This window comes from Heteronotia binoei, chromosome 7, assembly GCF_032191835.1.
Source record: "Heteronotia binoei isolate CCM8104 ecotype False Entrance Well chromosome 7, APGP_CSIRO_Hbin_v1, whole genome shotgun sequence".
Taxonomy (NCBI): domain Eukaryota; kingdom Metazoa; phylum Chordata; class Lepidosauria; order Squamata; family Gekkonidae; genus Heteronotia; species Heteronotia binoei.
The window spans coordinates 1257656-1281849 of NC_083229.1; the positions used below are offsets into that span (position 1 = coordinate 1257656).

At 53.5% G+C, this 24194-nt stretch overlaps 1 protein-coding gene across 1 annotated transcript; it reads right to left on the reverse strand.

Moving 5' to 3' along the window:
• Positions 1 to 348: 348 nt before the first annotated feature.
• Positions 349 to 23676, reverse strand: LOC132574665 (testis-specific serine/threonine-protein kinase 5-like). Its single transcript, XM_060242902.1, has 8 exons — positions 23124 to 23676; positions 16618 to 16725; positions 14427 to 14629; positions 12584 to 12639; positions 6109 to 6241; positions 5757 to 5872; positions 3110 to 3292; positions 349 to 800 (listed from the first exon to the last, which is right to left on the reverse strand). Exons 1-8 carry the CDS (start codon positions 23325 to 23327, stop codon positions 349 to 351), a joined length of 1455 nt encoding a protein of 484 aa, XP_060098885.1. The 5' UTR covers positions 23328 to 23676.
• Positions 23677 to 24194: the final 518 nt, after the last annotated feature.

Consider the following 24194-nt stretch of genomic DNA (forward strand, 5'->3'; position numbering starts at 1 on the left):
CCCCCTGCCCCGGGAGGGGAGCAGCCTTCTGCAGCCCAGGGCAACGAGGCATGAGACAGGCACGCAGCACGCAGAGCAAGAATACACGGATGTATATCGCGAAACAGAATAACAGTGCTGGGGCCGCCGAGGCAGCTGGCTGAAGGGACCCCACTGCCGGCGCTTCCGCCTCCTCCTCCTGCTGGGCTCCACGTGTCTGCCGGAGGGCCGAGTGGGTCAGCACAGACAGGCCAGCAGGCAGCAGCCCAGGACTCGGAATAAGCTTTAATGGCGCTCCCACCCACCCTCCCCATCCGTCCGTGCGTGCGTCCTCCAGGGGAGGGCGAGGGGGCTGCTTGGCCGGCCGGCTCACGGGCAGGGCGTCATGGTGTAGAGGGAGTGGACCTGCTTGGAGAGGCTGGCGGAGGCGCCGCCACCCCCCAGCGCCGCTGCCCGGGCTGGGCCCTTCTCGGCTGCCCGCCTGCTGGCCACGTAGGCGCTGGCCGAGAGGGCCGAGCCAGGCTTGCGGAAGTTGGGCAGGTGGTGGAAAGGCTGCAGGCTGGTGAGCAGGCTGGGCCGGTAGAGGGCGAGGCGCGGGGGCCGCTCCGTCTTCCGCGGGGAGGGCAGCTGGAGGATGCAGTGGGCGGGGCCAGCCACCACCTCACTCTTCTTCTCCACCTTCACCGGCCGGGCGGGGAAGGCGCCGGAGGCAGAGGAGGCCCGCGGGGTGGGCAGGACTTGGCTGTCCTTGGCTGCCCCCTCTGCACTCTTGGTGGGGCTCTCCAGGCCTGGGAGCTGCGACGTGGAGCCTCCAGCCTCGGCTGCAAAGGTGACAGACAGACAAATGGGGGGCGGGGGTTACATTAGTCCCAAGCAGCCCCTCCACTGGTTGTAAAGTTCTCAGTCTGGATGGAGGCGATTCAGTGGGAGGCCTTGAATCAATCAAGACCTTGAAGGCGAAAGGCCTCAAGAGGGCAAGCCAACATTTCTTCCCTGGCGCGGCACCCTTCCTGAGTGCCAGCGAAGCGGGCAGGATCGTTGCCAGGTAGGGCTTTTGGATGGCATGCGATTCCCACTGCTAGAGGGACTGGAGGGTGGGTAGGCGCTGGTCCTTCCTGCAGAGGCCTCTCCACATCCCACCCATCTCTGAGCACCGGGGCAGCAGCCAGGGGAGCAAGCTGGCTGCGCAGAAGAGAAGAAAGCCACTGTGGGGTGGGAAGGGGGCTGGCCCTCCCACTAGGCAAACTAGGTGCCTAGGGCACCGGCCTTATGCGTGTGCCGAATTGGGCATCCCCCCACATGACTTGGTGATGTTATCAGTGGGGGGGGGCATCAGAAATTAGCCTTGTCTAGGGGGCCAGACAGTCTTAGGCTGGCCCTGCCCCTGGTGTTTTGTTGTTTCTTTGCTCCTTCCTCTGACTTTGTCCCTTTCCCAAGAAATTGCCCCCCCCCCCCCGCTCCAAACACCGCTGCCTGGGATTGAAAACTAACCAACCAGCAGAGATCCTCGGGAAGGAGATTAAACCAAAAAAATAATCCAGAAGCACCATGAACAAATAACTATAGTAATAATCAGTATATCTCTCAATTATAAATACTCCATTCACAATTTCCATATATTCACTGCACTTACCATTCATAAATATTTTTGTACAGCAATCAGTAATCCAATTCGTATCAACAGTCCATGCTCTCCCACTTCTTTGAGTAGGAATGATAGACTATTGATAGGAGGAAGCCGTAGGCAAGTTTCACCTTCAAGACCAACTAAGTTTTATTCAGAACGTAAGCTTTCGTATGCTCTTAAGCAGACTTCATCAGACAAAAGGGGAATGGCAAGCAGCAATTCTTAATATAAGTGGGCAGTGTGGAATCATGGGAATGTTTTTAGCAGATTAAAAGGATCGCAAATAGGGGTCTGTGTTTGTTAGTGTTAGGACAAAGCAGGGCTGAAACAACACTGGAGGGTGATAAAAAGCAGACTGCTGTTGTAGGTGCGAAGTGCCATAAATCTAGGTAACATTCTGGCTTTGTTAGTTTAAATAGAGGGCCTGGTTTCTCAAGAGGTTATAACATACATTATAGTTTGCCATTAGAAAAAAAAAGGAAGACATTAAAATACAGTGGAGGATGGATTAGTATATGCAATAAGACAGCCAATATCCCCTATTTGAATATTGATAGGAGGAGTAGAGACTGGCTCCAATGAGGTCTCCCTCAGAGGCCTTTAGTGATATCTTTCAGACCAACGCTCACTCTGATAACGTTGGTCTTAAACACAGGACTTCAATCTCTCTTTCTCACTTTCCCTCCCTGTCTTGCTCACTGTTTCTGGTCTGCTGCTACGGACATCCATTCCCCACCCCTCCCACCTTCTCTGGCTTTTCCCCTTCCTCCCTCAGCCAATCAAGGGAGGGCTTTCTCTGGCTCTTTCCCTCCATCTTCCTTGCTCAGCCAATCAAGGGAAGGGTTTCTTTCTCATCTGCAAAGCAGTGTGATGGGCAGCTCAGCCAATGGGAGAGTACGGAGAGCCAGAAACTGCCGGAACCAAGCTTGGTTGCCTTTCACTGACAGAATCAGCTCAGCAGACAAGTACTCTTGATTGATGGTTTGGTGGGCCAAAGATTGATGGAGTGCGCCTCCAACCAATGGGAGAGCTCTGTTTTGGAAAGATGAGAGGGCTTTTATATCCATAGGATGATATGTGTGTGTGTGAATATATGGAAATTGTGAATTGAATATTAATAATTGAGATATACACCAAGGATTGTTATAGTTATTTGTCCACAGTGATTTTTTATTCTTTTTGGGGATTGGAGAATGGCTGCACAGAGGGGCTGAGTGCGCTATGCCAGGGGTGGCCAACGGTCGCTCTCCAGATGTTTTTTTCCTACAACTCCCATCAGCCCCAGCCAGCATGGCTATGCTGGCTGGGGCTGATGGGAGTTGTGGGCAAAAAACATCTGGAGAGCGACCGTTGGCCACCCCTGCTCTATGCAAACTCCCGCGGGTATCTGGAGCACTGAGGCTCCCTGGGTGAGAGAGGCCCTGCTTCTCCCCTTCCCTTCCCTCGGCCTCCTTTCCTTGCAGGAGAGGTGGGGCTTTGCAAGGGCAACCCCCCCTCCTGTACCTTGTGCTGCTATTGACTTGTCCTGGCTTGTGCTGCACTCCGGATGGGCCCCAATGGAGCTCATCACTCGGTGGAAGATGGCAGAGGTGGCGGGCAGCATCCAGCGGTGGGTGGCCACTTGCTGTAGCCCCAGGCGAGCTGCCGGCTTCAGCTGGAGCAAGCCCTCGATGAGGTTCTGACATTCTGTAAGAGGGGATGAGAAGAAGAGCAGGCTGGAATTCCCTTCCCTGGGCAACAGAAGGCTTGACCGCTGCTCAGCTTTCCTTCCCTGGCTTCACCTGCCAAAGGGGGATTCTCCACCCGCCCCTGCTCTGCCAGGAACCAGGGCAAAGCTGATTGGGCCAGAAACTCAAGGACGGCCATGGTCTACGTCTGGGCTAGAGGGGCTGCAAGGCACTGCAGTCAGGGTGGCCTCCAAAGGAATTCTGGGCCCAGAATGCGGCAGCGGTGCTGCCAAGGAGTGAATGTATTTTGCTGGTGCTTTATAGGGCTTTGTTTCTTGGCCAGTTCTGGTGCTGGATCCAGCTTCTTAAGGGGAGGGGCTGCTGCTCAGGGGCAGAGTCTCTGCTTGACATGCAGAAGGTCCCAGGTTCAATCCTCAGCATGCCCTGTTTAAAAAAGGACCAGGCAGAAGGTGATGTGAAAGAACTCCGCCTGAGACCCTGGAGAGCTGCTGCCAGTCTGGGTTAGCAGAACAGATGGACCAAAAAGGCCTGATTCAGTAGGAGGCAACTGCATGGGTGTGTTTATAGAGCCAGTTTGGTGTAGTGGTTAAGTGTGCGGACTCTTATCTGGGAGAGTCAGGTTTGATTCCCCACTCCTCCACTTGCACCTGCTGGAATGGCCTTGGGTCAGCCAGAGCTCTGGCAGAGGTTGGCCTTGAAAGGGAAGCTGCTGTGAGAGTCCTCTCAGCCCCACCCACCTCACAGGGTGTCTGTTGTGGGGGGGAGGTAAAGGGGATTGTGAGCCACTCTGAGATTCTGTCGTAGAAACGGCAGCTGCTGTGAGAGTCCTCTCAGCCCCACCCACCTCTCAGGGTGTCTGTTGTGGGGGAGGGAGATCAAGGAGATTGTGAGCTGCTCTGAGACTCTTGAGTGGAGGGCAGAATATAAACCCAATGTCGTCGTCTTTGCAGGCCTTAAAGGGTTTGGGGCCAAAATAGCTGAGGGGCAACTCTGCTCCTGTACCTACCTGCCTGTCCATTAGAACCACAATCAGAGGCCCTCTTTGGCCACTCCTGCCTTCACCAATTGGGTATTTTCCCATGGTTGGACCCTAATTTGGAACTCTCCCCCCCACCCCACAAAGGATGTCTGTCTGCTGACATCTCTATGAGTTTTGAGGCAGCAGGCAAAGTATGTCCCATTTTGTTTTGGCCTCTGGTGGATGGCTATTTGTTCCTTCCTCTTCATGAGTTCATATGACATCCTAGGTTTTTTTAGTGGGTGTGGCTCCCATGTGGCTTTTTTCAATGTCTCTGAGAGTCGGTGGTGCTGTCTTTATTGACTTACATGCTGTTTTAACTTTTTATCCTGACTCTGAGCATGGGTGGGAAGCAGAACGAAAGCACATGCGTCTGAAAGCACTGAATCAGACCCTCTGTCTGTCCGAGGCAGTCTTGCCTACTCAGACTGGCAGCAGCTCTCTGGGGTCAGAAGCAGAGGAAGATCTTTCTCATCCCCGGCTTCCTGGTCCTCTTAACTGGAGGTGCCACTGGGGATTGAACCTGGGACCTTCCGCATGCCAAGCAGAGGCTCTGCTACTGAGCCACAGCCCACCTGATCCTCTTAACTGGAGATGCGGGGGATTGAACCTGGGACCTTCCGCGTGCCAAGCAGAGGCTCTGCCACTGAGCTGCAGCCCACCTGGTCCTCTTAACTGGAGATGCGGGGGATTGAATCTGGGACCTTCCGCGTGCCAAGCAGAGGCTCTGCCACTGAGCCACAGCCCACCTGGTCCACTTGACTGGAGGTGCCGCTGGGGATTGAACCAAGGACCTTCGGCATGTCGAGCAGAAGCTTTTGATAGAGCCACAGCCCATCCACCCCCATGTAATGGGGACTGCTAATACATGAACACAAGGGGGAGTTTGGTAGAAAAAGTCCAGCAGGAACTCATTTGCCAATTAGGCCACACCCCGATATCACCATTGTTTCACACAGGAACTCATTTGCACATTAGGCCACACCCCCTGATGACATGCCAGCAGGAACTGTGTTCCTGTGCGTTCCTGCTAAAAAAAAAAAAGCCCTGCATGAACACCCTGGAAGTTGCCTTGTGTGGAATGAGCCCCTTGGTCCATCCCAGTGGGTCTTGTCTTCTCAGACTGGCAGCAGCTCTCTCTCCAGGGTCTCAGGCAGAAGAGGTTTTTTACATCACCTACTGCCTGGTCCCTTTTATAACGAGGTGCTGCTAAGGGTTGAACCAGGGACCTGCAAGCCGAGCAGAGGTTCTACCACTGAGCCATGGCCCCATTTGGCATCAGCCCAAGGCTGTAGCTCAGCTGGTATCTCTCCAAGCTCGCTCCTGTCTCAGATGTATCCTTCCCATCCCTCCTCCTTATTGGGCAGCCAGATCCGACCTGCCAGCTGGAAGAGGCGGGAGAAGAGGAGCCCTGCCCATACCGCGGCCACGTCTGCTACTGTACCTGGTGAGATGGGCTGCCGGAAAGCCAGTCCCTGTTTGATCACGTGGATCATCTTGTGTGGTTGGCGCTCCTTGAAGGGGAGCTTCCCTGTCACCATGGCATAGAGGATCACCCCACTGTGCAGGAGAGGAAAGCCACCAGGGAGGGCTCAGGCCAGGCCCAGCTCCGGCTGCAACCACTGCCTCCCCCTCTTTGAACGTGCCCCAGGACAGCCAGGCCATCCGAGCCCCAACCCAGAGGAAGGCTTGCTGGCCAGCCTTGGGCAAGAGTCTGCAGCCCCAACAGCTCGGCTGCTCCCTCACTCCCCGGGCTGTGCCCCCCTCCCTCCCCCGCCTGCCTGCCCCACACTCACAGGCTCCACAGGTCAGCCAGCTCCCCATTGTACTTCTTGCTCATGAGGATCTCCGGGGCCGTGTAGGCCACGGAGCCGCAGAAAGTGCTCATGAGGGAATTCTTCAGGGAATAGCGATTGGCAAACCCAAAATCTGCAAGGAAGGCAGGTGGGGTCAAGGAGATGCGGCTCGTATCACACCACAGGCATAACAGTGGGGACGGATCTTGACATGCTGCCTTACTCTCTATGTGTCAGAGTAGTTTGCGAAAACATCCCCCTTGCGTGTAGAGCAAGTTTGGAGAAGTGTTTAAGTGTGCGAACTCTTATCTGGGAGAACCGGATTTGATTCCCCCCTCCTCCACTTGCAGCTGCTGGAATGGCCTTGGGTCAGCCAGAGCTCTCTTATCTGGGAGAACCGGGTTTGATTCCCCACTCCTCCACTTGCACCTGCTGGAATGGCCTTGGGTCAGCCAGAGCTCTCTTATCTGGGAGAACCGGATTTGATTCCCCCCTCCTCCACTTGCACCTGCTGGAATGGCCTTGGGTCAGCCAGAGCTCTCATATCTGGGAGAACCGGGTTTGATTCCCCACTCCTCCACTTGCACCTGCTGGAATGGCCTTGGGTCAGCCAGAGCTCTCTTATCTGGGAGAACCGGGTTTGATTCCCCACTCCTCCACTTGCACCTGCTGGAATGGCCTTGGGTCAGCCAGAGCTCTCTTATCTGGGAGAACCGGATTTGATTCCCCCCTCCTCCACTTGCACCTGCTGGAATGGCCTTGGGTCAGCCAGAGCTCTCTTATCTGGGAGAACCGGATTTGATTCCCCCCTCCTCCACTTGCACCTGCTGGAATGGCCTTGGGTCAGCCAGAGCTCTCTTATCTGGGAGAACCGGGTTTGATTCCCCACTCCTCCACTTGCACCTGCTGGAATGGCCTTGGGTCAGCCAGAGCTCTCTTATCTGGGAGAACCGGGTTTGATTCCCAACTCCTCCACTTGCAGCTGCTGGAATGGGCTTGGGTCAGCCAGAGCTCTCTTATCTGGAGAACCGTGTTTGATTCCCCACTCCTCCACTTGCACCTGCTGGAATGGCCTTGGGTCAGCAAGAGCTCTCTTATCTGGGAGAACCGGGTTTGATTCCCCACTCCTCCACTTGCACCTGCTGAAATGGCCTTGGGTCAGCCGTAGCTCTCTTATCTGGGAGAACCGGGTTTGATTCCCCACTCCTCCACTCGCACCTACTGGAATGGCCTTGGGTCAGCCAGAGCTCTCTTATCTGGGAGAACCGGGTTTGATTCCCCACTCCTCCACTTGCAGCTCCTGGAATGGCCTTGGATCAGCCAGAGCTCTCTTATCTGGGAGAACCGGGTTTGATTCCCCACTCCTCCACTTGCACCTGCTGGAATGGCCTTGGGTAAGCCAGAGCTCTCTTATCTGGGAGAACCGGGTTTGATTCCCCACTCCTCCACTTGCACCTGCTGGAATGGCCTTGGGTCAGCCAGAGCTCTCTTATCTGGGAGAGCCGGGTTTGATTCCCCACTCCTCCACTTGCACCTGCTGGAATGGCCTTGGGTCAGCCAGAGCTCTCTTATCTGGGAGAACCGGGTTGGATTCCCCACTCCCCCAAATTCACCTGCTGGAATGGCCTTGGGTCAGCCAGAGCTCTCTTATCTGGGAGAACCGGGTTGGATTCCCCACTCCCCCAAATTCACCTGCTGGAATGGTCTTGGGTCAGCCAGAGCTCTCTTATCTGGGAGAACCGGGTTTGATTCCCCACTCCTCCACTTGCACCTGCTGGAATGGCCTTGGGTCAGCCAGAGCTCTCTTATCTGGGAGAACCGGGTTTGATTCCCCACTCCTCCACTTGCACCTGCTGGAATGGCCTTGGGTCAGCCAGAGCTCTCTTATCTGGGAGAACCGGGTTGGATTCCCCACTCCCCCAAATTCACCTGCTGGAATGGTCTTGGGTCAGCCAGAGCTCTCTTATCTGGGAGAACCGGGTTTGATTCCCCACTCCTCCACTTGCACCTGCTGGAATGGCCTTGGGTCAGCCAGAGCTCTCTTATCTGGGAGAACCGGGTTTGATTCCCCACTCCTCCACTTGCACCTGCTGAAATGGCCTTGGGTCAGCCGTAGCTCTCTTATCTGGGAGAACCGGGTTTGATTCCCCACTCCTCCACTTGCACCTACTGGAATGGCCTTGGGTCAGCCAGAGCTCTCTTATCTGGGAGAACCGGGTTGGATTCCCCACTCCTCCACTTGCACCTGCTGGAATGGCCTTGGGTCAGCCAGAGCTCTCTTATCTGGGAGAACCGGGTTGGATTCCCCACTCCTCCACTTGCACCTGCTGGAATGGCCTTGGGTCAGCCAGAGCTCTCTTATCTGGGAGAACCGGGTTTGATTCCCCCCTCCTCCATTTGCACCTGCTGGAATGGCCTTGGGTCAGCCAGAGCTCTCTTATCTGGGAGAACCGGGTTGGATTCCCAACTTGCAGCTGCTGGAATGGCCTTGGGTCAGCCATAGCTCTCTTATCTGGGAGAACCGGGTTTGATTCCCCACTCCTCCACTTGCAGCTCCTGGAATGGCCTTGGGTCAGCCAGAGCTCTCTTATCTGGAAGAACTGGGTTTGATTCCCCCCTCCTCCACTTGCACCTGCTGGAATGGCCTTGGGTCAGCCAGAGCTCTCTTATCTGGGAGAACCGGGTTGGATTCCCCACTCCTCCAAATGCACCTGCTAGAATGGCCTTCGGTCAGCCACAGCTCTCTTATCTGGGAGAACCGGGTTTGATTCCCCACTCCTCCACTTGCAGCTGCTGGAATGGCCTTGGGTCAGCCATAGCTCTCTTATCTGGGAGAACCGGGTTGGATTCCCCACTCCCCCAAATTCACCTGCTGGAATGGCCTTGGGTCAGCCAGAGCTCTCTTATCTGGGAGAACCGGGTTGGATTCCCCACTCCCCCAAATTCACCTGCTGGAATGGTCTTGGGTCAGCCAGAGCTCTCTTATCTGGGAGAACCGGGTTTGATTCCCCACTCCTCCACTTGCACCTGCTGGAATGGCCTTGGGTCAGCCAGAGCTCTCTTATCTGGGAGAACCGGGTTTGATTCCCCACTCCTCCACTTGCAGCTGCTGGAATGGCCTTGGGTCAGCCATAGCTCTCTTATCTGGGAGAACCGGGTTGGATTCCCCACTCCCCCAAATTCACCTGCTGGAATGGCCTTGGGTCAGCCAGAGCTCTCTTATCTGGGAGAACCGGGTTGGATTCCCCACTCCCCCAAATTCACCTGCTGGAATGGCCTTGGGTCAGCCAGAGCTCTCTTATCTGGGAGAACCGGGTTGGATTCCCCACTCCCCCAAATTCACCTGCTGGAATGGCCTTGGGTCAGCCAGAGCTCTCTTATCTGGGAGAACCGGGTTTGATTCCCCACTCCTCCACTTGCACCTGCTGGAATGGCCTTGGGTCAGCCAGAGCTCTCTTATCTGGGAGAACCGGGTTTGATTCCCCACTCCTCCACTTGCACCTGCTGGAATGGCCTTGGGTCAGCCAGAGCTCTCTTATCTGGGAGAGCCGGGTTTGATTCCCCACTCCTCCACTTGCACCTGCTGGAATGGCCTTGGGTCAGCCAGAGCTCTCTTATCTGGGAGAACCGGGTTTGATTCACCCCTCCTCCACTTGCACCTGCTGGAATGGCCTTGGGTCAGCCAGAGCTCTCTTATCTGGGAGAACCGGGTTTGATTCCCCCCTCCTCCATTTGCACCTGCTGGAATGGCCTTGGGTCAGCCAGAGCTCTCTTATCTGGGAGAACCGGGTTGGATTCCCCACTCCTCCAAATGCACCTGCTAGAATGGCCTTGGGTCAGCCAGAGCTCTCTTATCTGGGAGAACCGGGTTGGATTCCCCACTCCTCCACTTGCAGCTGCTGGAATGGCCTTGGGTCAGCCAGAGCTCTCTTATCTGGGAGAACCGGGTTGGATTCCCCACTCCCCCAAATTCACCTGCTGGAATGGCCTTGGGTCAGCCAGAGCTCTCTTATCTGGGAGAACCGGGTTGGAAATCCCACTCCCCCAAATTCACCTGCTGGAATGGCCTTGGGTCAGCCAGAGCTCTCTTATCTGGGAGAACCGGGTTTGATTCCCCACTCTTCCACTTGCACCTGCTGGAATGGCCTTGGGTCAGCCAGAGCTCTCTTATCTGGGAGAACCGGGTTTGATTCCCCACTCCTTCACTCGCACCTGCTGGAATGGCCGTGGGTCAGCCAGAGCTCTCTTATCTGGGAAAACTGGGTTTGATTCCCCACTCCTCACTTGCAGCTGCTGGAATGGCCTTGGGTCACCCATAACTCTCTTATCTGGGAGAACCGGGCTTGATTCCCCCCTCCTCCACTTGCACCTGCTGGAATGGCCTTGGGTCAGCCAGAGCTCTCTTATCTGGGAGAACCGGGTTTGATTCCCCACTCCTCACTTGCAGCTGCTGGAATGGCCTTGGGTCACCCATAGCTCTCTTATCTGGGAGAACCGGGTTTGATTCCCCACTCCTCCACTTGCAGCTGCTGGAATGGCCTTGGGTCAGCCAGAGCTCTCTTATCTGGGGGAACCGGGTTTGATTCCCCACTCCTCCACTTGCAGCTGCTGGAATGGCCTTGGGTCAGCCATAGCTCTCTTATCTGGGAGAACCGGGTTGGATTCCCCACTCCTCCACTTGCACCTGCTGGAATGGCCTTGGGTCAGCCATAGCTCTCTTATCTGGGAGAACCGGGTTGGATTCCCCACTCCTCCACTTGCACCTGCTGGAATGGCCTTGGGTCACCCATAGCTCTCTTATCTGGGAGAACCGGGCTTGATTCCCCCTTCCTCCACTTGCACCTGCTGGAATGGCCTTGGGTCAGCCAGAGCTCTCTTATCTGGGAGAACCGGGTGTGATTCCCCACTCCTCACTTGCAGCTGCTGGAATGGCCTTGGGTCACCCATAGCTCTCTTATCTGGGAGAACCGGGTTTGATTCCCCACTCCTCCACTTGCACCTGCTGGAATGGCCTTGGGTCAGCCAGAGCTCTCTTATCTGGGGGAACCGGGTTTGATTCCCCACTCCTCCACTTGCTCCTGCTGGAATGGCCTTGGGTCAGCCATAGCTCTCTTTTCTGTGAGAACCGGGTTTGATTCCCCACTCCTGCACTTGCTCCTGCTGGAATGGCCTTGGGTCAGCCAGAGCTCTCTTATTTGGGAGAACCGGGTTGGATTCCCCACTCCCCCAAATTCACCTGCTGGAATGGCCTTGGGTCAGCCAGAGCTCTCTTATCTGGGAGAACCGGGTTTGATTCCCCACTACTCCACTTGCACCTGCTGGAATGGCCTTGAGTCAGCCATAGCTCTCTTATTTGGGAGAACCGGGTTTGATTCCCCACTCCTCCACTTGCACCTGCTGGAATGGCCTTGGGTCAGCCAGAGCTCTCTTATTTGGGAGAACCGGGTTTGATTCCCCACTCCTCCACTTGCACCTGCTGGAATGGCCTTGGGTCAGCCAGAGCTCTCTTATCTGGGAGAACCGGGTTTGATTCCCCACTCCTCCACTTGCACCTGCTGGAATGGCCTTGAGTCAGCCATAGCTCTCTTATTTGGGAGAACCGGGTTTGATTCCCCACTCCTCCACTTGCACCTGCTGGAATGGCCTTGGGTCAGCCAGAGCTCTCTTATCTGGGAGAACCAGGTTGGATTCCCCACCTTCACTTGCAGCTGCTGAAAAAGGCTTTGGGTCAGCCATAGCTGTCGCAGAGCTGTCCTTGAAAAAGATAGTATAGCATTGGAAAAAATGCAGAAAAGGGCAACTACAATGATTAAAAGGTTGGAACACTTTCCCTATGAAGGAAGGATAAAACGCTTGAGGCTCTTTAATTTGCAGAAATGTTGACTGAGGGGTGACATAATAAAGGTTTACAAGATTATGCATGGGCTAAAGAAGATAAAGAAAGAACTACTTTTCTCCCTGTCTCAAAATACAGGCTCACTGCATGAAATTGCTGAGCAGTTGGGTTAGAACTGATAAAAGGAAGTCACCCAAAGGGTGATTAGCATGTGGAATTCACTGCCACAGGAGGTGGTGGTGGCTACAGGCATAGCCAGCTTCAAGAGAGAACTGGATCAACATCTGGAACAGAGGTCCATCAGTGGCTTTTAGCCACAGCGTATTGTCTGGGGCAAGTGATGCTCTGTATTCTTGGTACTTGGAAGGAACAACAGTGGGAGGGCTTCTAGTGTCCTGGCCCCATTGATGGACCTCCTGATGGCACCTGGTTTTTTTGGCCACTGTGTGACACAGAGTGTTGGACTGGAGGGGCCATTGGCCTAATCCAACAGGGTTTGTCTTATATTCTTATGCCCGGGGAAGTGATGCTCTGTATTCTTGGTGCTTGGGGGGAGGCTGGCTCTGCCCCCCTTTTCTTCATATCATGCAAAGCTGTGATGCGTGTCGCCTCCCTCCCCTTCCCTGGAGCAAAAATTACCTGTTAGTTTAATGAAGCCACGTTCATCTAGCAAGATGTTCTCACATTTCAGGTCTCTAGGGGAAACACAAACGGCAAAAGGACTTGAACAGCATTTACTGGCAAGGAGCACGGGGGTCTCTCTCTCTCTGAATTCCCACAAAGACTTTGGCTTGGAAGTTTGGAAAAGCGCTTGTCCCCTTGGAGCTTCTCACCAGCTCCACACGCCAGCAGCAAGCAAGTTCTGCTCCACAGAGCCCCATCTCTGCACATGGCACGAGGCAGCCGTGCCTCCATCAACTTGTGTGGGAACATCATTCTTAGCAATGGGAATATCCGGATCTTTGCAGTGAGCCTGCCGTGCTGGAGCAGAGTGAGCAACGCCTGCAAGCAGGTAGGCAGGTCGCCAGCCAGAGTGTTCCATGTGAACTAGATGGGGAGGGGGGAACAGAGCTGTTCAGGGAAGCCCCCTTCCCCTGACTGCTGCTGCTGGTGTCCCTGGGACATTCTGCAGAAAAAGCCGGCACATTTTCCAGGCTGCCACAGGGCCTGTAGCTATAGAAGGGCCTGTGAGGGCTCTGCCCCCTGACTTCATGTTGAGTACCCCAACTCAGGGGCCACTGACTTCTCCTCCCTCCCCTTGCCATCACTGCGGGCCACCCCCTCCCTTCCCCAATTTAAATGCCATGAAGGGGGGAACCCAGGAGCAGCTGCTGCCCCTCCCACACAATTTAAAGGGCTCCCCAGGGGAGGAAAGCGGTGCCCCCCAACCTCTCAGTTTTCACCCCTGTGGCCCTTTAAGCAATGGTGGCAGTATAGTGGTGAAGTGTGCGGACTCTTATCTGGGAGAACCGGGTTTGATTCCCCACTCCTCCTCTTGCAGCTGCTGGAATGGCCTTGGGTCAGGCATAGCTCTCTTATCTGGGAGAACCGGGTTTGATTCCGCACTCCTCTACTTGCAGCTGCTGGAATGGCCTTGGGTCAGCCAGAGCTCTCTTATCTGGGAGAACCGGGTTTGATTCCCCACTCCTCCACTTGCAGCTGCTGGAATGGCCTTGGGTCAGCCAGAGCTCTCTTATCTGGGAGAACCGGGTTTGATTCCCCACTCCTCCACTTGCAGCTGCTGGAATGGCCTTGGGTCAGCCAGAGCTCTCTTATCTGGGAGAACCGGGTTTGATTCCCCACTCCTCCACTTGCAGCTGCTGGAATGGCCTTGGGTCAGCCATAGCTCTCTTATCTGGGAGAACCGGGTTTGATTCCCCACTCCTCCACTTGCAGCTGCTGGAATGGCCTTGGGTCAGCCAGAGCTCTCTTATCTGGGAGAACCGGGTTTGATTCCCCCACTCCTCCACTTGCAGCTGCTGGAATGGCCTTTGGTCAGCCATAGCTCTCTTATCTGGGAGAACCAGGTTTGATTCCCCACTCCTCCACTTGCAGCTGCTGGAATGGCCTTGGGTCAGCCATAACTCTTGCAGAGTTGTCCTTGAAAAAGATAGCATAGCACTGGGAAAAGTGCAGAAAAGGGCAACTAGAATGATTAAAGGGTTGGAATACTTTCCCTATGAAGAAAGGATACAAGTGTCAAGAGAGTGAAAGGACCAGGTGGTTGTTTGTCTTGGCAGGTTCAAGGCTCAGGGAGCAAAAGCACATCTGTGTGTGTGGCATTGATCTTCCAGACACCATGCGGGGGGGGGGGGGGGTCCTGGGTGAGCAGGTGTTTCTGTCTCTGCCCCAGCTCCAGCTGGCTACCTCAGAGAGGGCACTGGAGCACAGTGGCGCCCTGCTGTTTTTGGTCTTGGAGGAGTTCCTGAGCCCCAACCCCAGCTGTGCCTTCCCCCCTCTCCCACCCAGCTGTTGCTCTCACCTGTGGACGATGCCAACATTGTGGCAGTGTGCCACAGCGCTGACGATCTGGCGGAAGAGCCTCCGTGCCTCCTCTTCCTCCAGCCCGGGGAACTCCCTCCTGTCAGAGGTGGCGTTGATGTGCTCCAGGAGGTCTCCCCTGGAGGCCAGCTCCAGGACGAGGTAGGTGCGCTTGCTGTTCCGGTACATCTCGTAGAGCTGAATCTGCGAAGGAACCAAAGTTTCCTAAGATGGGGGCCAGAGGGCTGGCGCTTGTCAACCCCCCCCCCCCCCCCCGCCCGTGGTCTAGTCCTGAAGGGCTCCACTTGCTTTCAAACAGCCCATAGACGGCAAGCTGCTTGGCTCTTTGCTTCTTCTCCTGCTTTATTGATTTATTTTATTTAACAGATTTATATCCCGCCCTCCCCTGACAGGCTCAGGGCAGCTAACAACAGTTTTAAAACGTTAGCAATTAAACGTATCATTTTAAAAATAAAGTATATAATAAAACATTTCCATACATATTAAAAGTCCAAGATGGCAAGTTTCTAATTTCCATTACATTAGTGCAGTGAGATTGCTGGTGCTGTCAGGGAATAGCTATAGCTGTGTTGCTATAGTTCAGGGTGTCAAACTCATTTGTTATGAGGGCCGGATCCAACATAAATGTGACCTCGTCTGGCTGGGCCACGAGCATCACAAAAAGTAATGCCAGGTAGTGGAGATACAAACCTTTATAAAGAACACAGACAAACACAAAGATTTTTAAAAAACTTAAAACATGCTTAAAATATTAGCACTCACTGGTCTTAAAGGTGATTTCTTTGTATCTCTCCCATGGAATCTAGGGAGCTGGGCAAAGTTTTCCTTCTTTCCCAAGGGGACTGAGGGGGGAGTCTCAAGCAATAGAAGGAAAGAGGCTTGGCTCAGTAGCTGCGCTGTGCAATTGAGACAGCCTGGCAAAGCAAGCTACCCCTCCCCCCTTCCTCGCCAAGGGAGGAGCCTTAACCAACGGAGAAAATAAGAGGCTTTGCTCTGTAGCTCCTGAGCAGTTGAGCAAGTCTGGCAAAGTAAGCTGTGATGCAGAAGGAAGCAAGAGAGATGGAGAAGGAAGCAGACGGCAGCCAGAAGCAAGAGAGATGGAGAAGGAAGCAGACGGCAGCCAGAAGCCCTTTGGGGGCCTGATTTCGTCCCCAAGCTGTGTTTTGACATCCCTGCTATAGCTATTTGAGTATGGGATCACTGAGTTCATGCAGCACTTCCTGAGCACAGGGCCACAAACAGTCCTTTCAGCACATATGAGGTCTTGAAGACTCAGGAGCAGCAGTCTGTGCAAAAAGGACTAGGGGTCATAGTGGACCATACACTGAACTTAAGCCAGCAATGTGATGCTGTAGCTAAAAAGCGAATGCAGTCTTGGGCTGTATCAACAGAAATATAGTGTCCAGATCACACAAAGTGATGGTATCACTTTACTCTGCCCTGGTTAGACCTCACCTAGTGCTCAGTTTTGGGCACCACAATTTGAGACGTTAACTAGACAAGCTGGAAAGTGTCCAGAGGAGGGCAACAGAGATGCTGAGGGGTCTGGAGACCAGGTCCTGTGAGGAAAGGTTGAAGGCGCTGGGGATGTTTAGCCTGTGAGGTGATATGATCACCATCTTGTTTTCTGTTATCTCAGAAGGTCGGGCCAGAACCAAGGAGTTGAATTAAATCAGAAGAGTTTTCCACTAAACATTAGGAAGAACTTCCTGACAGAACGTGTCCTCAGTGGAACAGGCTTCCTCCTCGGGAGGTGGTGGGCTCTCCTCCTTTGGAGGTTTTTAAACAGAGGCTAGATGGCCATCTGACAGTCCAGAACTATCTAGCTGAGCCATTCGATAGGGCCAACATCCCCAACTCCCCACACTCCTGATTTCTTCTTGAGTCCCCAGCACTTCAGCCGGTGCCAGGAAGGGCTGTGGCTCAGCATCAGAGCCAGGAATAGGCCCCTGGGCCAACCTCAGTCTCCCTTCCTCCATTTTGTCCTCACCACACCCGACTGAAGTCACGGAGGCTGAGACAGAGAGAGTGACTGGCCCAAGGTTGCCCACAGTGTGTGGATCTGAACTCAGGGCTCCCCAAAACCCCAGTGCAGCTCTAACCAGTGCCCCGGACTGGATGCCAGCGGCACCTCCCCCCACACCCTCAACCAGAGCAGAAAAGAGACTCACAACATTTAAGTGCTTGTAGGTAACATTGAGGGAGTAGATTTCTCTTGGAAGGAACTTTTTGGTATATTCTACAGGAGCTTCTGCCGTTGAGATGATCTTTATAGCAACCTGAAAGCAGGAAGAGGAGGATGAGCATGGAGGAGTCAGAGAGCCCCTGCAAGGCCCCTCCCGAGCCTCCCCCTCCCCCAGCCAGGCACCCCCCACACTCCTGTGGGGTCTGTGAGAGTGGAATGTACCATCCCAAGCCCTGAAGAAGAAGAAGATATTGGATTTATATCCCGCCCTCCACTCAGAAGAGTCTCAGAGCGGCTCACAATCTCCTTTACCTTCCTCCCCCACAACAGACACCCTGTGAGGTGGGTGGGGCTGGAGAGGGCTCTCACAGCAGCTGCCCTTTCAAGGACAACCTCTGCCAGAGCTATGGCTGACCCAAGGCCATTCCAGCAGCTACATAAGAACATAAGAGAAGCCATGTTGGATCAGGCCAACGGCCCATCAAGTCCAACACTCTGTGTCACACAGTGGCAAAAAATTTTATATACACACATACACTGTGGCTAATAGCCACTGATGGACCTGTGCTCCATATTTTTATCTAAACCCTTCTTGAAGGTGGTTATACTTGTGGCCGCCACCACCTCCTGTGGCAGTGAATTCCACATGTTAATCACCCTTTGGGTGAAGAAGTACTTCCTTTTATCCGTTTTAACCTGTCTGCTCAGCAATTTCATCGAATGCCCACGAGTTCTTGTATTGTGAGAAAGGGAGAAAAGTACTTCTTTCTCTACTTTCTCCATCCCATGCATTATCTTGTAAACCTCTATCATGTCACCCCGCAGTCGACGTTTCTCCAAGCTAAAGAGTCCCAAGCGTTTCAACCTTTCTTCATAGGGAAAGTGCTCCAGCCCTTTAATCATTCTACAAGTGGAGGAGTGGGGAATCAAACCCGGTTCTCCCAGATAAGAGACCGCACACTTAACCACAACACCAAACTGGCCCTGGGAACAAAGATGGTTGAAACCACTGCAACAAATGCTGGGGGTGGGTGGGTTGGAATTCAGGAGGCATCAACAGAGAGCGCTCAGGACAAATGCAGACCCCGGTCCTTGTCTGTGGGTCAGTCTTTACTGCAGAGGGTGAATTTGTCCCCCCCTCCTGGTTGTACAGTGAGTCTGTCTCCTGGAGAAACTAAACAGGGACAAATGCGACCGATATACACAGCCCTCCCAGGTAACTGGGCATCTGGAGCAGCAGTCAGGTAACTGTCTCACCATTTCCACCTTTGCCTGTTTTGGGTTACTACACCTGTCGTGATGTTGGGCCTAGTGAGGCCTGCCTAGGAGTTACAAAAGAACCTACATTTCCCAGGATCCCTTCTGTCCCTCTGATTGGGTGGCCAGGTTTTGGAGGGAAACCAGCCACAGAGGAGTGGAGCCTGGGAGAAGAACGTACAAGGGCCAAGCCCAGGCAAGGGGTGTTCTTTTCCTGGAAGGCTGAGCTGGAGGCAGGCTGTACCTAGAGAACTTGCAGAGGGGAAAGAGCCCTCATCGAAGGCAAGGCATGACTGGTGGTTAGTAGAGTAGGGACTGTGTAGTTAAACGCTTTCTTTGCACCAATCTTTACTGTTCTCATATTCCCTTTAGCACTAAATCTTTGTCACCTTATTATCTGAGCATTGTAAATAAATGGTTGTTATACTCCTTGGGTCCGCACATCTTCTTGGTCACAGTGAAGAGATATTTCTTAATAAGGAAGACAAGGGTGGTTGGGTACTCTGGACCCTCCATACAGACCCTTACCAGAGTGGTGGCAGCCAATAGAAGGCCCTGCTAGGCCCAGCTGCGTGACAACACCTATGGAGCAAATCACTTCCCCTCCCTTCAACAGACCCCCTGTGAGGGAAGTGGGGCTGAGAGAGCTCTCCTGCTTAGAGAGCAGTGGGTAGGAGATGGCTGGGCTGGAATTCTTTTTCCTATCCTTCCCACAGAGCTGTCGTGATAAAGCCACCAAAACTGTGGCGATAACTGCTGGTGCCAGGTCTCTGCCTGCGGGTTTGCCCTTTAACAATGAGGGCAGCTGGCATTGTGTCTATCAGGATCCTTGTCACGTTCTTGCCAAGGAGTGAGTCCACCCAGTGCTAGATCTCTGCCAGCTAAAAGCACAGACATCACCAAGACTTAAGTCCTAGGTGCTTGGGAAAGCCATCAGTGCATGGGGCTGCTTTAGAGCTGTTCCTGTCCCCCCAGGGAAAGTATGAGGGTTGGGCTTTGCTGAAGCAGGCTCAAGTTTTTAAGGAGCACAAGATGGTCCAGCAGAGGAACAAGGGCTGCTCTTTAGTTTGGCTCTTTGCGGGGGAAGAGTGCTGGTTTCAGCACCTTGGACAGTTCCTGCATTTCATAATCCAAGCAGCTCATACCATAACTCAGATTGCCTTGTCTTCATGGCCAACTTCCCCCCAAGGGGATGGCGAGGAAGGGGGGGGGTCTGGGGAGATCGGCAGTTCAGGCCACCCGCTCCAGTGAATCAAGGCCTTCATTACTCATAGCTTTCAAATGCAAGAAGTGCAAAGAGTTCTCTTGAAGTCCCACCTCTTCAAAGCCTCTCTGCAGCTTGATTAAGCCATAATTCTGGCAATGCTTAGAGGACTTCGCTGGGCCGTGGCCTCCCACATCATCTCACTGAAAGGGGCCTGCCTCCTGGGCAAAGGAGCTACCTGGGGGGAGTTCTTTTGCCTTGCATTTACATCAGACCCCAAGTCACAAGAGCTGTGGAAACGGGGGTCAAGTGGATTATAATCCCAATCCACATTTTGATGAAGCTCCTTTCTTGGGCATCAGTAGAACAGGCTTCCTCCTTGGGAGGTGGTGGGCTCTCCTTCCTTGGAGGTTTTTAAGCAGAGGCTAGATGGCCATCTGGCAGCAATGAGGATCCTGTGAATTTAGGGGGAGGGGTTTGTGAGTTTAGAGCGGTTCCTCAGTGGAACAGGCTTCCTCCTTGGGAGGTGGTGGGCTCTCCTTCCTTGGAGGTTTTTAAGCAGAGGCTAGATGGCCATCTGGCAGCAATGAGGATCCTGTGAATTTAGGGGGAGGGGTTTGTGAGTTTAGAGCGGTTCCTCAGTGGAACAGGCTTCCTCCTTGGGAGGTGGTGGGCTCTCCTTCCTTGGAGGTTTTTAAGCAGAGGCTAGATGGCCATCTGGCAGCAATGAGGATCCTGTGAATTTAGGGGGAGGGGTTTGTGAGTTTAGAGCGGTTCCTCAGTGGAACAGGCTTCCTCCTTGGGAGGTGGTGGGCTCTCCTTCCTTGGAGGTTTTTAAGCAGAGGCTAGATGGCCATCTGACAGCAATGCATATCCTGTGAATTTAGGGGGAGGGGTTGGTGAGGTTAGAGAGGTTCCTCAGTGGAACAGGCTTCCTCCTTGGGAGGTGGTGGGCTCTCCTTCCTTGGAGCTTTTTCAACAGAGGCTAGATGGCCATCTGACAGCAATGCAGATCCTGTGAATTTAGGGGGAAGGGTTTGTGAGTTTCCTGCATTGTGCAGGGGGTTGGACTAGATGGCCCTGGAGGTCCCTTCCATATGATTCTATGACAGGTTCCCCAGTGGAACAGGCTTTCTCGGGAGGTGGTGGGCTCTCCTTCCTCGGACGTTTTTAAGCAGAGGCTAGATGGCCATCTGGCAGCAATGAGGATCCTGTGAATTTAGGGGGAGGGGTTTGTGAGTTTAGAGAGGTTCCTCAGTGGAACAGGCTTCCACCTTGGGAGATGGTGGGCTCTCCTTCCTTGGAGCTTTTTCAACAGAGGCTAGGTGGCCATCTGACAGCAATGCATATCCTGTGAATTTAGGGGGAGGGGTTTGTGAGGTTAGAGAGGTTCCTCAGTGGAACAGGCTTCCTCCTTGGGAGGTGGTGGGCTCTCCTTCCTTGGAGGTTTTTCAACAGAGGCTAGATGGCCATCTGACAACAATGCAGATCCTGTGAATTTAGGGGGAGGGGTTTGTGAGTTTCCTGCATTGTGCAGGGGGTTGGACTAGATGGCCCTGGAGGTCCCTTCCATATGATTCTATGACAGGTTCCCCAGTGGAACAGGCTTTCTCGGGAGGTGGTGGGCTCTCCTTCCTCGGAGGTTTTTAAGCAGAGGCTGGATGGCCATCTGACAGCAATGCAGATCCTGTGAATTTAGGGGGAGGTGTTTGTGAGTTTCCTGCATTGTGCAGGGGGTTGGACTAGATGACCCTAGAGGTCCCTTCCAACTCTAGGATTGTATGATCAAGGTTCACTCTACCCAGAGACCACAATTCAGCAGAGGAAAGTTCCCTGAGGCAGCATTTGGAGGAGGGTCACTGTGTGATCTTATTTATTCATTTTAGTAAATTTCTATTCTGCCCATTCCCTGTAGGGTTCAGGGCAGAGTACAACATATGACAAAACAATGAAATATAATAAAAACATTTTATAAACCGACAACTCAACAACATCCAGATTCCCATGACATCACATATTGCCCAGATCTGGCCTCTTTTACTGCAGCTTCTAAATCTATATCACAACTGGTTTGTGGTTTAGCAGGCAGCCAGTGCCCAGCAACTCAACCTGCATTAAGTCATGAGTTCCTGAGACTGAGGAGTTGGAGCAGAGACAGGTAAGGCCAGAAGGGACTCCACTGGTCCTCCAGCTCCCTGAAGCGGCTGGGCTGAAGAGTACAGGACTGGCCCTCTGCAGAGCAGCAGAGATCATGCCGGCTGTTTCTGCTTGCTTGCAAACTTCTCAGCCCCTCGTTCTCAGTCCCCAGCTCAAACCCTGGTGTCTGAAACTGCAGGGGGGGGGGGGGATCACTACAATTACAAGGTGCAGATCTACTCTGGAAAGTTACAACGCTTGCTACACTGTGCCAGATAAATCAGCCATATTAGATAACTTTGGTTTTGGAGGTCTGCCACTACATAACTATTCACTACCACTTAATGTGTGTGTAATGTCTGTTGTGTACAAAACATCCTGTACATAAAATATGGAACTGTCCTTGTCTTTACAGAAAGCTGGTCCTCTGCCTATGACAGACATGAAAAAAACTGAATGCTTGAGCTAACGGAGTGTCAGGTGGCAGTTGGGGAAAAGATAAAGTGAGAATAGAATCATAGAGCTGGAAGGGACCTCCAGGGTCATCTAGTCCAACCCTCTGCACAATGCAGGAAACTCACAAACACCTCCCCCTAAATTCACAGGATCCTCATTGCTGTCAGATGGCCATCTAGCCTCTGTTTAAAAACCTTCAAGGAAGGAGAGTTCACCACCTCCCAAGGAGGAAGCCTGTTCCATTAGAAATCGCTCTAACAGTCAGGAAGTTCTTCCTAATGTTGAGCTGGAAACTCTTTTGATTTAATTTCAACCCTTTGGTTCTGGTCCTACCTTTCAGGGCCACAGAAAACAATTCCACACCATTCTCTAGATGACAGCCCTTCAAGTCCTTGAAGATGGTGATCCTATCACCTGAGAAGCTGTTTTGTTAAAGAAGGCAGTCTTGTTGAACATATGAAGCTGCCTTCTACTGAATCAGACCCTCCTTGGTCCATCAAAGTCAGTCTTGTCTACTCAGGCTCTCCAGGGTCTCAAGCTGAGGATTTTCTCACCTATTTGCCTGGACCCTTTTCAGTTGGAGATGCCACGGATTGAACCTGGGACCTTCTGCTCTACCACTGAGCACCATCCCTCCCAAAAGGATTGAACATATGAAGCTGCCTCATACTGAATCAGACCCCCCTCGGTCCATCAAAGTCAGTCTTGTCTCCTCAGACTGGCAGCGGCTCTCCAGGGTCTCCAGCTGAGGCTTTTCACACCTATTTGCCTGGACCCTTTTTAGTTGGGGATCCCGGGGATTGAACCTGGGACCTTCTGCTTACCAAGCGGATACTCTGCCACTGAGCCACCGTCCCTCCCCAACCTGCAAGTGACAGGCAGCCACGAGTCTTACCCTGTCGCCATTGCTATTTAGAAGCATTTGTCGTTCTTTCAAAATGAGGCCCCAGCAGTCCCAGGAGTTCCTGTTCCTGCACTGATCTGCACCTGGTCCCAATCAGGGCCTTCAGCAACTTCAGAGAACTACAAATGCTTCAGAAATGGTGCTGGTGGCCATGGATGGACCTGTGGCCACTGGCACTTGTAATTTGGCCCTTTGGGAGGAGATACCCACAGGAAGCCAGACAGAGGGTCAGACTGATGAAGAGGAGGGTGGGTAAGAGGCTGTGCAAGGAGAGGGAGCCACCACGTTGTTTAAGAAAGTTTACAACCTTCCCGAACGAAGGACGCGAGGCTATTGCTGCTTCTGGTTTGACAAGCTTGCATCAATATGGGACAATTTGGAAACATAGCTTGGGTGCCTTCCTGCTGAATTTGGGAGCCAGAAATCTATCGCAAGACTCTTCTGCTCGGTGCAACCCATCCCTGGAGCTCGCCTCTGCTGCCGAGACTTCCCCCCCCCCTTTGAGCAGAGCCCTCCCCACCCGCCGGGTGCTCACCATGGAGTGCCTCTTGCTGCGGAGGTCTGAGGCCAGCTTGTAATTCTGCATCAGCTTTTCTTGGGTGGCGTAACCCAGGTAGACTTTAGAGAAAGCCCCCGAGCCGATCTTCTTGGAAGAGAGGAGGTAGCCGTTCTCCTTGCTCTCCCGAACCTGCTCCAGGAACATTCTCCGGTCAGCCTCACGCTTGGAGAAGCTCTTCATGGCACAGACGGCGCTCAGGAGAGGGCAGAACAACGGCCCTGCAGAGGTGGGCAAAAGAGCAGTCTCCGCACCAGAGCCGGGGGGAGCGCCAACTGAACCGGAGTCCAGGTAAACACATCCGCTCCAGGACGGAGGGGGGGCTCTAAGCGAGGGGCTCTGAGCACGACACCGTTCGCATCTTTCGGTTTGGCCGCCACTGGCCAAAGAAAGGGAATGGCGAGGCCGGAGGTTCCTTGTTGCTCTTCAGATGGAGGAGTTTCCACAGTGACGAGGGATGGAAGGGACCTTCCGGAAGCAGCATTCTAGAACCAAAGCATAACAACCAGTTTTAGAACCTCGGCCTTGGGGGGAGGGGCAGATGCAGCCCCGGAGCTGCAGCACAACAGTCTGCCACAAGAACCTCCTAAAAGAAATCGCTCCCCAAATCTTTTTACAACACACGGAATTACTTCCTGGTGAAGCATCTCAGAAGCCAGGTAGGTAAATGAGGCCCTGGGGCGTCACACAGCTAGCGTAGTTGGGCTAAAGTTAGTTTGATTGCCACCAAATCAGCTTAAGATCAGCCATGGATTATCACAACGATCCTGTGAAGCAGTGTAGACTGTGGTTGGCCAAGTTAACCCCCCCCCCCCCCCGCAATCAGTTCATGACTCGACTGGGGATTGGAACCAACCTCCTCATGTCCAAACTCAGCACTGCAGCCACCACCAGAAAATGGAAGATCTATTGGGGCAGCAGCAATACGGCTTAATGTTACACCCACTTACCGCTAGCTGAAACCTGGACATCATATGCAAAGGAGAGCGAATCATGGCCATAGGAACAGACAACCTGTGTTCGGATAGTGATAGCACAAGAGAAGAGAGG

What these genes read in the sequence shown, in the direction of transcription:
- LOC132574665 (XM_060242902.1), bottom strand. Translation starts at nt 23,327, where the DNA reads ATGAAGAGCTTCTCCAAGCGTGAGGCTGACCGGAGAATGTTCCTGGAG. An exon ending in AATGTTGGCATCGTCCACAG is followed by an intron (nt 12,640 to 14,426) that starts GTGAGAGCAACA and finishes TGTTTCCCCTAG; the next exon opens with AGACCTGAAATGTGAGAACA. An exon ending in CTGGCTGACCTGTGGAGCCT is followed by an intron (nt 5,873 to 6,108) that starts GTGAGTGTGGGG and finishes TCTCCTGCACAG; the next exon opens with TGGGGTGATCCTCTATGCCA.